Consider the following 13,544-nt stretch of genomic DNA (forward strand, 5'->3'; position numbering starts at 1 on the left):
GAACTTTCTGTGATGATGGAAAAGTTCTTTAAATTTATGTAGTCCAACATGGGGAGCCATTAGTCACATGTGGCGCCATTAGTCACATGTGGCAAACTCAACATCTGAAATGTACTTAGTATGGCTGATAAACTGAATTTTTAATTTTAATCAAGCTGAATTTAAACAGCCACAAATGGCTAGTGGTAACTATATTGAACAGCACAGCTCTAAAGCATCAAGGCTTTGAGTAACACGATACCTTTCTGACAAACGAAAGAGGCACGCAATAAATACTTGGTAGCAACCTGTCATCGATAACCTCTAACCACTCTCCGTTCTGGCTCAAGTAAAAATAAAAACAGAGCTAAAATAGCAAAAATAAAAAAGCCCACATGACTTTTTAACAACAATCTCCCTTGAACAAAACTAGTAATTTTTAATATATAGGAGTGGCACAGTCAAAGATAAAAAATAAAACTAAAGCCAGCAAAACAAAGAATTAGAAATAAGCATACTAGAAGTTATTTATGTTTAATGCTTAAAAGTCTGAATGCACAAACAATCTACCATTATAGAAGTACTGGTGGTCAATACAATGCATTAGAACTATGTACAATGCACAGTTTAGTATCAAAATCTTTCTACACTGTAGAGATTTACGAAACTGTTAATGACATCAAACACTAAGCACTTAAGACACCATTTTGTTTTTCTGCTACCACATTAGGAACGTCAATGGACAGTCCATTTCAACTTGCAGCATCCATCCATTTCTAGTATGAAATTAAGTAATTTTCTACTTATACAATAAAGTTTATCTACACAGTTCTCTTGATTTTGATCCATAGCAGCAAAGGCACTGTACATCAGCAGATCCACAGACTTAAAAGATTTTTTTAAAGCATTCAAACAAAAAATAATAATAAAAAAAAGGAGTCACATATTATAGTTTAACAGCAACGACAACAACAGAAAAGATAGCAACAATGTTTCTGGCACAATGGCACAGCCTGTGTCCATTTCAGGGACATCCAACTAAGACATGGAAAGACCTAGAGGTAAAGAGAGCAAGTCCTCATCCCAGGTGAGAGTCCATTCTTTCTGATTTTCAGAGGGAGGCCCTTGCAAATCCTCCTCTGCTGTCCTTGTCTTGTAAAAGACTTGACTTGCACAGCGGGAGGAATCCTCCCCTGAATCTGTGCAGTTCCCAAAGAACATGCCAAAAAATAGCCCATCCTTTCTCATAACGACAAAACTGCCCAAAGGTATACATCTCCCTTTGCAAAGAAATGTGGCAAAAAAATCCAGAAGGGATTAAGTTCTCCCTTTGAGGCCAAATTTACTTTGTTCATCTGTCTATAATACAATAAAAAAGGAATTAAAAACATATTACAAAGACACCTGTCAACAAGTCAAAAAAAGAAAAAAAAAGAAAAAGCTCAATTACTTTTATCGAATATAATCTAAAGCTATAGATATATTGGTTAAAGTTGTCCAAATAGACTCCAATGAATATGACATGGTCTGTCACATTCTAATTTTTCGAATTTCCAAACAGCTTTAAAATAAGTAAAAAACAAAAAAAATCTAACAACACAGCAACATATTGCTTCCATATGTAATTATACATTTCACATCTCTATACAGTCATTAGTCTACATTTAGTGACTTTTTTAATCAGTTATTTTAAACCTTCCTTTCCCCTCCTTTGCCAAAAAAAGGGGGGGGGGTATCAAATACAACGCCTCTTCGTTATCAATGCAGGAGCAGACAGCTTGATTTAGTCAGTCATTGTTAGAAAGCCTTCTTTAAACAAAATAAATATATTACAGATATAATACATAATTAAAGATTCCATTCACTGGTAAGCAGGGTTATCCATGTTCTTCCGAGTAGAGAGCTGAAGATTTGGTATCACAGGTTCTTAATGAGTATTCACAATTCAATAGCAGGGAGGAAGTGGGGGAAGGAGGGGGCTGAACGCCACAACTGCAGTGAGTATTAGAAATCCTTGATTTTGGATGCGGAGGAACAGAAGGATGACAGAACAAAGTGCTACAAGGAGAAGGAGTCCAGTTCGCATGAAGATTTGTCCTTAATAAATAACTTCATAAACCGTGGCCTTCTTATCCCCCGAGCCAGTGACAATGTATTTGTCATCCACAGAAATGTCACAGCTGAGCACCGATGAGGATTCTTTGGACTGGGAAAGAGACACACAAACACGTTAAAGACTGAAAGAAAAACCCATGAATATTGAGAGGCACTGGAGGACTCAGAGCAAAAAGAAGCATAATATCTTCCCTTGACCAAAACAGGAGCCCAAGCGAGGAAAGGCAGTCCCTTAAGTCCCTTCAAGGCAATTCTTTAAAATGGCTGAGCCAGCTGCATTCCTAGGGATACTTCACCCCGTTGGTCTAGAGGCTGCTCCTGCACTGGGGACATCGGGTGTCTGGCAAGTCCGTGGTATGAGCCCCCCTGCTGATGAAGGAAGACTCTACATCAAATCCTAGTCTCCAGCTAAGAGCAGAGTGTTCTCAGTATGCAAATCCTCGGCTTCACTCGGATGGCCTGGATGTAGATGGAGCTGCAGAACACTAGACGCGGCACTTAACCTGTCTGGTCCCCACTTTCCTTAAAAAGGTAATTAGGTAAAGACAGCTTACCTGTCTGCCACCTCTGAGGGTGGCCTCAGAGCCAAGATAACATAATTTTGCGGAACCGTATTGAAAATATTACATTTTTTGAGATAGGGAATGTAAAAATATTTCTAATATAAAACCTAGTTGTCCCCTACGTAGAAACAGAATATAAATGTGCAACTGGGGAGGAGTTCAATAGTTTGGAAGAAAAACGTACCACTCTTAGATTTCCAAATACCATGTTTGACGACACCAACTACAAAGCATTCATAGTTAACTTTTAACTAAAAACTGTGCTAAACAAACAAACCAACCCCACAGGATTTTAACTGGGACTCTAAAACAGTAAAAAAGCAAATGTTTCACATGCAGATGTTAACCTACTACCTGTGTTTCTCAAACTTTTGGATTGCAACCTGTAATAAATACATCTTACTTCATAACCCAGCAGACACGAGATATAATACTTATACTCACTACAAAAGATACACTCAACATTTTTTATTTCATTTTTTAAAAAAACGCTGGTTGAGACCATCTAAAAGGTTGTGATTGACAATACAAAAACCACTGTATTACGTTATAAACTTCACGACAGCAAGAATCTGCTATTTTTGTCCTATTGCACAGTACTTTCACTTAGTATATGCAGTAAATTCAAACAAATTAATCTCATCAATGATGACTTAATACCATATGGTCAAGAAAGCTGCAAAGCTGTTACACTATTCTAAAAAAAAAAATTCCAAAAAACACCACCACCTAGAAAATAACATCCTAAACACAGAAGGTTAAAAAGGAAATCTTTAACTTGCCTATGAAATTCTCACATACTAGCGAGAAGACACAGATGTGTGTGTGTGTGTGTGTGTGTGTGTGTGTGTCTGTATCATGCCTACAATCTCATTCTCCTACAAAAAATTCCACAAACTACATAAAGTACCACTGAGTTAATAAGAATAAAGTTAAGTATAAAATTAATCAAGATTTATTACACTTTTCCATAGCACTCTTTTGGGGGGGGGGGGAGTCAGAAATAACAACACAAACGAGTATTCAAGCAAAATGCTCAGAGTTCAAACAAAATTTCTAAAAGCAAAAATGCAAAAATAAATTAAAAAATTTCACAGAAGACAGGAAACAGCTACTCTAACATGCAAAAAGGGATTGGGGCATGACAAGTTCGTTAGGACCACTGGCACGGCATCTCAGCTCTGAGCTCAGAGAGAACTGGACATAATTCCCGGTTGCATGGCTTGCAGCTGTGACCCTAGTCTCTGTCAGGCACAGTTTTCTTCTCTGTGCGATGGGAGTGACACTAGCTCCTACCTCCTAGGACACATCTGTGTTATTCATTTGTGAGAATACACACAGAACCATGCAGTGAGCATACAGTGAGTGAAGGCTGCACAAGTGAAGTGTTACCTGGAATATACTGGCCCCATAAGGTGTCCTCCAGGCATTCAGGAGGTTGTCCTTGCCCGTGCTTACAAACCATTTACCTATAGGAATAGTGATTTGAAAAAGGCAGTGTTTATTACTTTGTCAGAGCCATGAGATTTGTGCTGCAGAGCATCAAGTAATACACAGAAAACTCACCTGATTTGCAACAAATAAGAGTTTCTTTTCATGGGGAAAATAAAGCCCACTCTCCTAGGTTTAATAAGTTATTTATACTTAGGACAAGAATAAAGCGGATAAACACCAGAAAATAACATGGTATTAGGGAAGTAGGCATGTGTGAGGAAGTATAATTCTGAAGAGAATGAACTCAAGACCTGACTTGAAATGAATCAGCAGGAAGGCGGAATGACGGACAGTGGACGCCAGGGGCCTGCTTACCACAATGAGCAAACTTGAGTGACAGCACGCAGCTCTCGTGGAGATGGAGCTGGTACTTGTCAGGCTTGGTGACGTGCAGCACCTCCACGTTGCTGTTCTCCATCCCCACTGCCAGCCACTCTCCGGTTGGGCAGTAGCCCAGGGAAAAGATCTAGAATTAAAACAGGTGACCATGATGGTAGCTGTAGAGGACACACTTCCTTTAACAGGGAGGCACTGCTTCCTCTGGGGACAATACTTAAAATGATGAAGGAAATCAAGATAATGTGATTGTACAGGAAGAAATCCAAGTCAAATCTGAGATCCCAAGTAATGAGCCAGATCACATTACTTGGGATCTCACACACTAATCAACTGTGTGAAATTCAAAGATCTACAGAGTAATGGTCATTGAAATAAAAACCTGCTAAAAGCTTATAATAAATGAGATTTTTTAATCCTTCAATAAAATATAAGCTGTTGTATTTTGACAGAAAACAACAAAAATTTTTAGTTATGTAATTCAGAGTCAAAAGTGACTCTGTCCTATGGTCAATAAATTGCTGCTGAAGTCTCTCATATATTTCACAAAAGCAGGTCTCTAACACGTCACATGCACAACCACGCACCTGGGAGGTGAAGTCGTGCTGTTGCAGCTGCCGCCCCTCACGCAGGTCCCAGGACCGGACAGTGTTGTCCAAGCCGCCCGTCCAGAGCTTGGTGCCATCGTTAGAAATGTCAATACAGCTGGCCCCGTCCGTGTGGCCCTGGAATTGCCTGAAGATGGAGAAAAGTCCTTCAACAGTTAAGTTTTTAGGTGAACTCAGTTCAGAGTTCCTTGGCCATCAATTTCACTGCAGGCCTTACTGGTAGATTTCCTTTTGGTTTATTATGTCTTCTATTATTCAAAATACGTAGAGAGATTAAAGTTTAATTAAGATGCTAAATCTCCTGCATTTTTTTATTTTTGAACACTTAGGAAGTACTCCTCAAATTACTCTTATGTTAAAACACAAAACAACTGATAGAAAAAAAACTCCATCTGAATTAAAAGAAAACACAGCTACATGAATATGAACCAATCAAAGATATAATCTGAGACCTATTCTATCACTGTGATATGGAAGAAGAGGAGAATTTCAGAGGATGTAAGGAGTAGATTCCTTCTAAAAGCTCCGGGGATGGGCACAGAGCTGCAGAACAAATTCTGCCAGCAAGGAACTATACAACTGTAGGAGGCTGTGCAAGAAGAAAGGCCATGCTCTCAAGTAACGAACATGGAAAGAATCTCGGTGTGACTCAGCTGCCGCAGGAGCAGGTAAAATGTATAAAAGACATGAGGGCTGGGGCTGGGGCTGGGGCTTAGCAACAGTGCCTCATAAGAGCCTTATCTAAAAGGGGAAAAAGTGATGACTATTTTGTTTTTGGAATCATTATAGAGCTCCATCCTGCAAAATATGTTACAGACAGACAGTAGGGGCCTCTTCTTCCACCCGCCCCTGGACCTGTAGCTGGGCTCCATTACACCCTCTGCACACCCTTTAGCAGATCACACCTCCCGCTTCCTGCTCTCTCAGGTGCTGACATCTGGAGACACACGTGTTCCAGGGCATTTCCTATCAATGGCGATCCTACTCAGGATGGACAGTTACGTCTACCCATCCTGAAAGGTGGGACTACAGATTATCTAGACCATTTCAGGGTGAGGCCCACCCAACACAATGCCTGTGCCCAGGTTAAGAGATCAATGATCATTTGTTGAAGGAAAGAACGTGTGAGATACACATGGCACCAAGGATAGCGCCACGCACTGAGAACTTTCTCAACAAGTGTCTATCGTCAATGATGGTTTGTTAGCACAGATGGCAAATTACAGATGTCTCATGAGCTCATGAGGTCACAGGCATCTTATGTGTATTAATTATGTAAAACTGACCTCCTATTTTGAAACCTGAATTGGCGATGCTTAGTATGATTAAAAAAAAAAAGAAAAATAGAGAAAACAAATCCTCATCTGATAAAATTCAAATGATGCAGCAAAAAAGATTTTACAGCATCTTAAAATGGTCCTATTCTTAACAATTTTTAGTAAGATAGTTGTATTTCATCTTTCTGAAACGACACACGCAGCTCTCTGGCACGGCACAGTTCAATCCGCTGCCCTGGTTAGGGACCCTGCTGACTCACCTCACCAGCGTCTGGTTGTGCAGGTCCCACACGGCGATGTTGCCATCGCTGCAGCAGGAGAAGCAGACCTTGGAGTCGGGGCTGATGGCCAGGGCATAGCAGGCGGGGGCAGAGGACGTCAGCTCTGCCTTGATGCGCGGGGTGGGAGCCGCCAGGTCCCAAATGGACAGGGTGCTGGCTTCCCCTCCCACAATGAGGGTGCGACCATCAGGGAGCAATCGGCAGGAACGGATGTAGTTATCCCTGTTCTGTAGAGACAAGACCCATCAAGAGGTTATTCATGAGGAAAGGAAAACAGCATTAACATGAGAGCAGAAACCCATAAAAGCATTGTGTTCCCTCCTGGTTTTAATGAGCCATTTTCACTTATGACAATGATAAAGTGGATTAATGCTAGTAAATTACATGAAATTAAGGAAGTACTTAAACCTGATCTACAAAATTTAGTACTGAGATATTTAATCTTAATTAGCATGAAAATGCAAAGATCTAGACCCACTCCCACCACCAGCAAATCAACCAGCCGCCTGACTCATCTGCACACGCAGACTCAGCAGCCCGCACAACCCTGGAAGAGCCACGCCTGGGAACTGGGTACACGACCTGACTGCTGAAAGGCCCTACTTCTGCTGCCAAGAAACTGCCAGGGAGTTAGAGACCTTGCAGTCTCTTAAGTGTGCCTGGCCCTGCATTACCTGACCAAGGGACACGGTGGGCTTGAGTAAGCAGCACCAACTGAAGGCAAGGCGTGTTAAGTGAGAGAAAAAACCAATTTCTCCTAGCTCATGAGGTTACAGGAATCTTGTGCAATTAGGTCAAAATGGCCTAGAACTGTGCTGCTGCAGAAAATTCTACTGCTCGTCCAAGGAAGAAAACCAAACTGAAATTTCCTAAGTAACCTAAGGATGAATACCCATGATACAGCTCCGGGGGCAGCTAGCGTTTGCCATGAAATAGTAAGTTACTCTTGTCTTATAACATGACAGATTTTGGTACTTGGGTGCACTATCACAGAAACCACTGTGGGCTCTTAGTTTTGTCAAACTCTTTAATCAGATAGGAAGACAAGCCTGTTCCCATGCACTGGGCAGGGTGAATGAAAACTGTACTGGAGTATACGCCACATGTGAAGAACCAGATGAATCTACCTGAAGTAACTGCAAGAAGACAGCGATCCACGTCAAAGACCACAAACCACTGAAGACAACTAGCCACTTGGGATCAATTCTGTGTGCTGCTGGTACACCCAGGTCCTATTTTCTGAATGAACGTTTAAACCATGTTCATCCTCGTTCACTCACCAGACAGTCGAGCTGAGAGACAGGGCTCTTGTTGCCGGGGTGGCTGATGTCCCAGACCTTAACGCAGCCCTTGCCCCCTGTGTACACGTGCCGCGTGGGGTTGCTGATGGTCACCGCGCACACCACCTCCCCATGGTTCAGCGTGTTGATCTGGCGGGCGTGGCGGGGGATGCCGGGGCCGATGAGGGCGTCCGGGGGGAAGGGGACAGGCTGCATCTGACCGTCCGCAGTGACGTGGAAGGAGTAAGCTCTAAGGCAGTGGAGAGGAGAAAAGATAGGAAAGAGAGAAGGCAAAACATGTTACTTAACTGATCACTGTAATGAGATGAGAAACAAAACATTTTCGGTGCTACTTATGATTTGCAAACAAGTTAGATTTACTGAATATGGTAGAAAGAACATAACTTTCAGAGCCACTGAGCTAAATCTATGATCAAATATTGGGTCAACTCTTCGCTAGCTGTTGTGTGACATCAGCAGTTACGTAGCCTCTATGAACCTTACTTAGTTCTAATCTTTAAAATGGAGTGAATGCCACCTAAGCTTCTCAGAGAATTAAATAAGATCACCAGTGTCCAGTATAGTAACTACTCCTTTTGTTAGGGTACTCTACAAAGTTGCACTGTCTTGTACTTCAGGTGATTCAGAAGCCTGTGATTAAGATTTTAACCTACAGATCACTTCACTCCAGTCAAGTGACTTACTAATGAAAACGAGTAAGCTAAAATTATGACGTTTTAAGACATTAACAGGCTCTAGGCCTGGATGGTGAAACAACATATGAGTCACCAAAAAGAATGAAAACGTTTTTTGGATAAAGACTTGACAATAACAAATCCTAATAATTCCCAAAAGAATTAGAACCTGAAAAAGCATCCTGTGTGACTGCCCCAGAGGCTCACCTGTGAGTACCTATCAGCAGGCTCACCCGTGAGTACCTATCAGCAGTTCCATCACCAGGTCATTTCCAGGGAAAACCCTCCAGTCGTGAAAGCATTTGGTTCTAAAACGCAACTTAAGTTAAAGCATCTCGCTCAACAGACGCCTCTATTCTTAAGGCACTGAAGTCAGGAAGGGACAAGTGAGGCTGTTATGATGAATGTTGAGTTCCAGGAGGCGGGAGATGGTGGTGGTGCGCAGGATGGAGCAGGGCCTGTCTTGGGGAAGATCACAGGCAGGAGCCCACTTTGGAAATGATGTCATTTTCTTTGGCATGGAGCTTCAGAATGTGCTCTGCTTACAGGAAGGAGTTTATGAAAGACATTTCAAGGGAAAGCATTTGTGGGTAGACAAAGGACAGGAGCTTGGACCTACTGGGGAAGTTTTAGAATCAAAACAGTTGATAGTTCCTTAACACAAAAATCTACAGGCTAGCCACATGCATCAAAATTCGGCTCATTATTAAGGGAACGTTACCAACAAAGTCCCGAATGTCCCCAGGAAGGATGTGGCTGTGGAAGATTTGGGGACCAGACGGCGGAGGGCTTTCTCTTTGTGTAGACTACACAGAGAACTGCGTTAGAGCTGGGCTGTAGAAGAGAACTAGTATGTTAGCTTGCTGAGAGGGGAGGTGGTGGGAAGCTAGGAAGATGAGATGTAGTTCTCCGCTCAGAGCAACAGCACTTGGAGACATGTTGGATGTGTGGGCCTGGAAGAGAAAGAGATGCTGAGGAGCGCTCTCAGGCTTAGAACCCAGGTGGCTAGGTAGCCTAACAATACATTAGTGAAGGTGACAGGGAAGCATTACTGAGGGGTACACATGTGGGGAGGTAAATGGTACGGGTGAGAACCCAAACATCTCAACCAGAAGTTGAGCACTGTGATTTAGAAGAGAGGTCAGGTCAGAAAGATCAGTGTGTGCTCATACACAAAGAAGTGATAATTGAAGCTAAAGGAGCAGAAAAGAATAATCTTGGGGCAGACATGCAATGAGTAGACTAGATGCAGAATTTAATAAAATGCTTATAACAGTTAGAGGACCTCCAGCTAGAGCAGTCAGAGAGGTAGATAATCGGGAGAGACAATAATATGGAAAGGGGGACTAGACGGTCAGTCACATATATCTTGGGTATCCCAGTGCACGCAGCACTTGGGGATGCAACAGAAAGAACTGGGGATATGACAGAGAGAAAAACATCCCCCACCTACCCCCTATTCTCCAAGTCACATTCTGGGGGCTGGGGGTAGGTGGCAGGTGGGCTAAGGGGCTGATTCATTAGTGAGATACTAACATATATAAAGATTAAAACGTCAAATGGTCAATGCTATGAACAGTGGACATGCCATGTACGCTGGGAATTTGACAAAATGAGAAGAACAGGGAAAATGGCAATGGGGCTGCAATATAAAGAAAAGGTATTAATTAACGTGGCCAAGGAAGGAAGACGGTATGAGGGAGAGTGTGGTAAACCGAAGGCCAGAGGGAAGCAGAATGCGTACACTATTCACTTAGTCATAAAATATTCAATGTGCAACATGTGCCGGGTGCTGGAGAATCAGTGGTGAACAAGATATCCAAAGTCCCTATCATCCAGAGCCTGCATCCTACAAGGGAAAAAAAGCTAACATATAAGCAGATAAATAAGCAACCTTAGACAGCAGTATACGTGTGCGCGTGTGTGTGCGCACGCGTGCTCTCTCTCACACACACACAGTTTCAGATGACGGAGACTAAAGGTGCACAGCAAGGTCTGATACGGTGTACAAGCTGAGACCTACAGGCAGGGGCCAGTTTTGCACATATACAGAGAGGACTGTGCCAGGCAGAGGAACAGTGAATGCAAAGTCCTAGAAGAAGAACCAAGTGAGAAAGCCAGAGGGCACACAGTGGCAAGTGACAGGCTGGAGAGAGAGGCAGGGGCCATGTGAAAAAGGGCCTCATCGGCTGTGATGCGGAATGTGGGCTGTTATTCTGAGCAGAATGGGAACTCACTGGAGACTTCTGAGTACAGTGATTCAGTTCATATTTTCAAAGGATCATTCTGGTTGTTGGGTGAAGCACAGATTTTAGGTGGCAGAATGTAAGAAAGAAAACTAGTCAGGGGGCTAGTGCGGCCATCTGGGTAGGAAGCTGGTAGCCAGGGCTTGACAGACAGTAAGAAAGCTTACTGGGAACAATCTGCAATTCGAGATTCCTCTGGGTAGAGGCAGAGGAGGCTGCACGGGATGGCACGTGTGGATCCTGGAGGTGACAAAGTGAAGGGTGAGGACAAGGTCTTCCCTGGGGTCTCTAAGTAGGTAACTGAGTCGAGAAGGGCAGACGTTCACTAGAGGTGATGTGGTCCAAGCCCTGAGATGAGGTTACTGGGGGGCTGACCTCGTGAACACCAGTGACACCCAGGCAGGCTCTGAGTGGGCCAAGTGCCAAGGCTTTAATTAACTGAGAAATCTCCCAACAAGGCAGAGGAGTGGGTAGAGACCCATGGCACAAGCCTGAAAGGGGTTGGGTTTTCACAAGAAGGTAGAATGAGGGACTTCCCTGGTGGCGCAGTGGTTAAGAATCCGCCTGCCAATGCAGGGGACACGGGTTTGAGCCCTGCTCCGGGAAGATCCCACATGCCGCAAAGCAATTAAGCCTGTGTGCCACAACTATTGAGCCCATGTGCCACAACTACTGAAGCCCACACACCTAAAGCCCATGCTCTGCAACAAGAGAAGCCACTGCAATGAGGAGCCCGCACACCACAATGAAGAGTAGCCCCTACTCCAACTAGAGAAAGCCTGTGTGTAGCAACAAAGACCCAATGCAGCCAATACATAAATTAAATAAATAAATTTATTTAAAAAAAAAAGGTAGACTGAGTTCAGTTCTGTATGAGACTGGAAAGGAACAGGAGGTGCGGAGAGCGTCAAACCTAGCCTTTATCAGCTCTGAGGACTACCGATGTGAAGTAAACGAAAGGCCACCCCGTGAAGGGCTGCAGGTGGAGGGGTCCCCTCAGGAGAGAACCAGGTGTCAGTTAAGGCAAGGCAGGGAAGGCGGCAATGCTTACAGAGAAAGGCTGAGATGCTGAGGGATGACGACAGAGACAAAGGCTTACTGATTTAGCAATTAAGGGGTCATGAAGACTAAATACTAAAGAAAGAAAAAGAGAGGTTATCCCAAGTTTAGAGACGGTGTTATACATTCTTGATAATCTCCTTGGAAAGACATCCCTTCTCTCCCCTCTAAAACAACTAAACTGTTTTTAAAGAACCTTGATAATTTAAATAGTTAAGAAACCAAGCACACCATTTCTTTTGAGGTTTTCAACACTACCACAACCACTCTGTGAGCGCCTACTATGTTCCTGGAACACCCTTATTAAGAATTTCAAGAGTCTGTTGCATTAAGAGTATAATGTAGCCCTCTGTTTACTATTAATATACATAAGACACTGAAGTCTGGAAGAAAGAAAGCTCCAGTACACACTTATCATCAGATTTTAACAAACTCTTTGTTGTGTAGCTAGCAGAGTACTGGAATGTATAATGAAAGCCAACCTTTCCAGAAATTAGAGAGGCCCAGGTTTGAAAACCTATTCTTTTTCTATCTAATTAAATGCATCAATACTCCTTATCCACATATTCTGACACAGATGTCATGCTGAGCTACAGTATTAGGTAAGATACTTGCCTTGCCCATAAGTGGCTTATAATCTAAGAAGCATGATGAGAAAAGTATAATACAAGGTGCAAGATGGGAAGGATGAAGTTCCGTAGTGGTTCAAAACACAAAAATGAAGCTTATGTTTCATGAGAAACATGGTACTGGAGATGGGTTTTAGAGAATGGAAGGATTTCACCAAAGAGGGAGGAAGACGGAAAAACCATTCCAGGTGGAAGGAACAGCTCTAAAAGGATCAGATGAAATGATCTGGGAATGTTCTGGACTGGTTTTAATTCAGGAATTCATTTATTCAACAATGGCCCAACACAGTAAGTGGTTGAAGGAGCTGACCCAAGCATAGCATGATAAAATATATTTTACACACACACACACACTCTCTCTCTCTCTGTATAAAAGGAGGGGCCTAGAAGACCAGCCTGAGAATTTCACAAACAGAATTTACTGAACAGTGTTTTGAGGAGGAGAAGGAGTGGGACATTACTGGGGCAAAGCCACCCATAGAATAAATTTGGTAGCAAGGAGTACAACGGATAGGAGGAATGAGAGAATTGTTCCCACAATCTAGACAAGAGGCAATGGGGGACATGAACTAGGCAAGGAGAAGCATGACACACTAGAAGTAACAGTGGATATAAAACTCTGTAGGACTTAATTAATGAGATGTGAGGAAGAAGCCAATAATAACTGAGTTTCTGAGCTCAGGGAACAAGGAACAGAGTACTCTGAAAACCAAGCAAATTGGGAGGAAAATCTAGTCTGGGGAAGCACTTTGTGAACGTGATGAATTTGTAGTGCAAGTAACACGCACTCAAGATGCCTAGCTAATGTGTCCAACAAATAACTAAAAATAACAGAGCTGGAAGGAATGGATGCCAAGAGCCAGAGAAATACTCTGTCTCTCACGTCAGATGAAACTACTAAGAGCTAAGAGTGGTCTCCAAGAAAGATGGTGAAGAGAGAGGAAGTTTGGGCTTTCTGACAGAACTACACGTCAAACAATTC

General features: G+C 42.8%; 1 protein-coding gene across 11 annotated transcripts in view; it reads right to left on the reverse strand.

The window, feature by feature from the left end:
• Positions 1-1,741: 1,741 nt before the first annotated feature.
• LOC130844810 (transducin-like enhancer protein 4) overlaps positions 1,742-13,544 on the reverse strand; it is a 140,507-nt gene continuing 128,704 nt past the window's right edge. For all 11 annotated transcript variants that reach the window (XM_057721030.1, XM_057721025.1, XM_057721024.1 and 8 more), the window contains 6 exons: positions 7,934-8,183; positions 6,633-6,880; positions 5,075-5,222; positions 4,467-4,617; positions 4,050-4,126; positions 1,742-2,185 (listed from right to left, as the gene is read on the reverse strand). In XM_057721030.1, the coding sequence (XP_057577013.1) occupies positions 2,078-2,185; positions 4,050-4,126; positions 4,467-4,617; positions 5,075-5,222; positions 6,633-6,880; positions 7,934-8,183 (982 nt within the window). In that variant the 3' untranslated portion in view covers positions 1,742-2,077. The remainder of the gene's footprint in view (positions 2,186-4,049; positions 4,127-4,466; positions 4,618-5,074; positions 5,223-6,632; positions 6,881-7,933; positions 8,184-13,544) is intronic.

Source organism: Hippopotamus amphibius, chromosome 2 (genome assembly GCF_030028045.1).
Source record: "Hippopotamus amphibius kiboko isolate mHipAmp2 chromosome 2, mHipAmp2.hap2, whole genome shotgun sequence".
NCBI classification, from domain to species: domain Eukaryota; kingdom Metazoa; phylum Chordata; class Mammalia; order Artiodactyla; family Hippopotamidae; genus Hippopotamus; species Hippopotamus amphibius.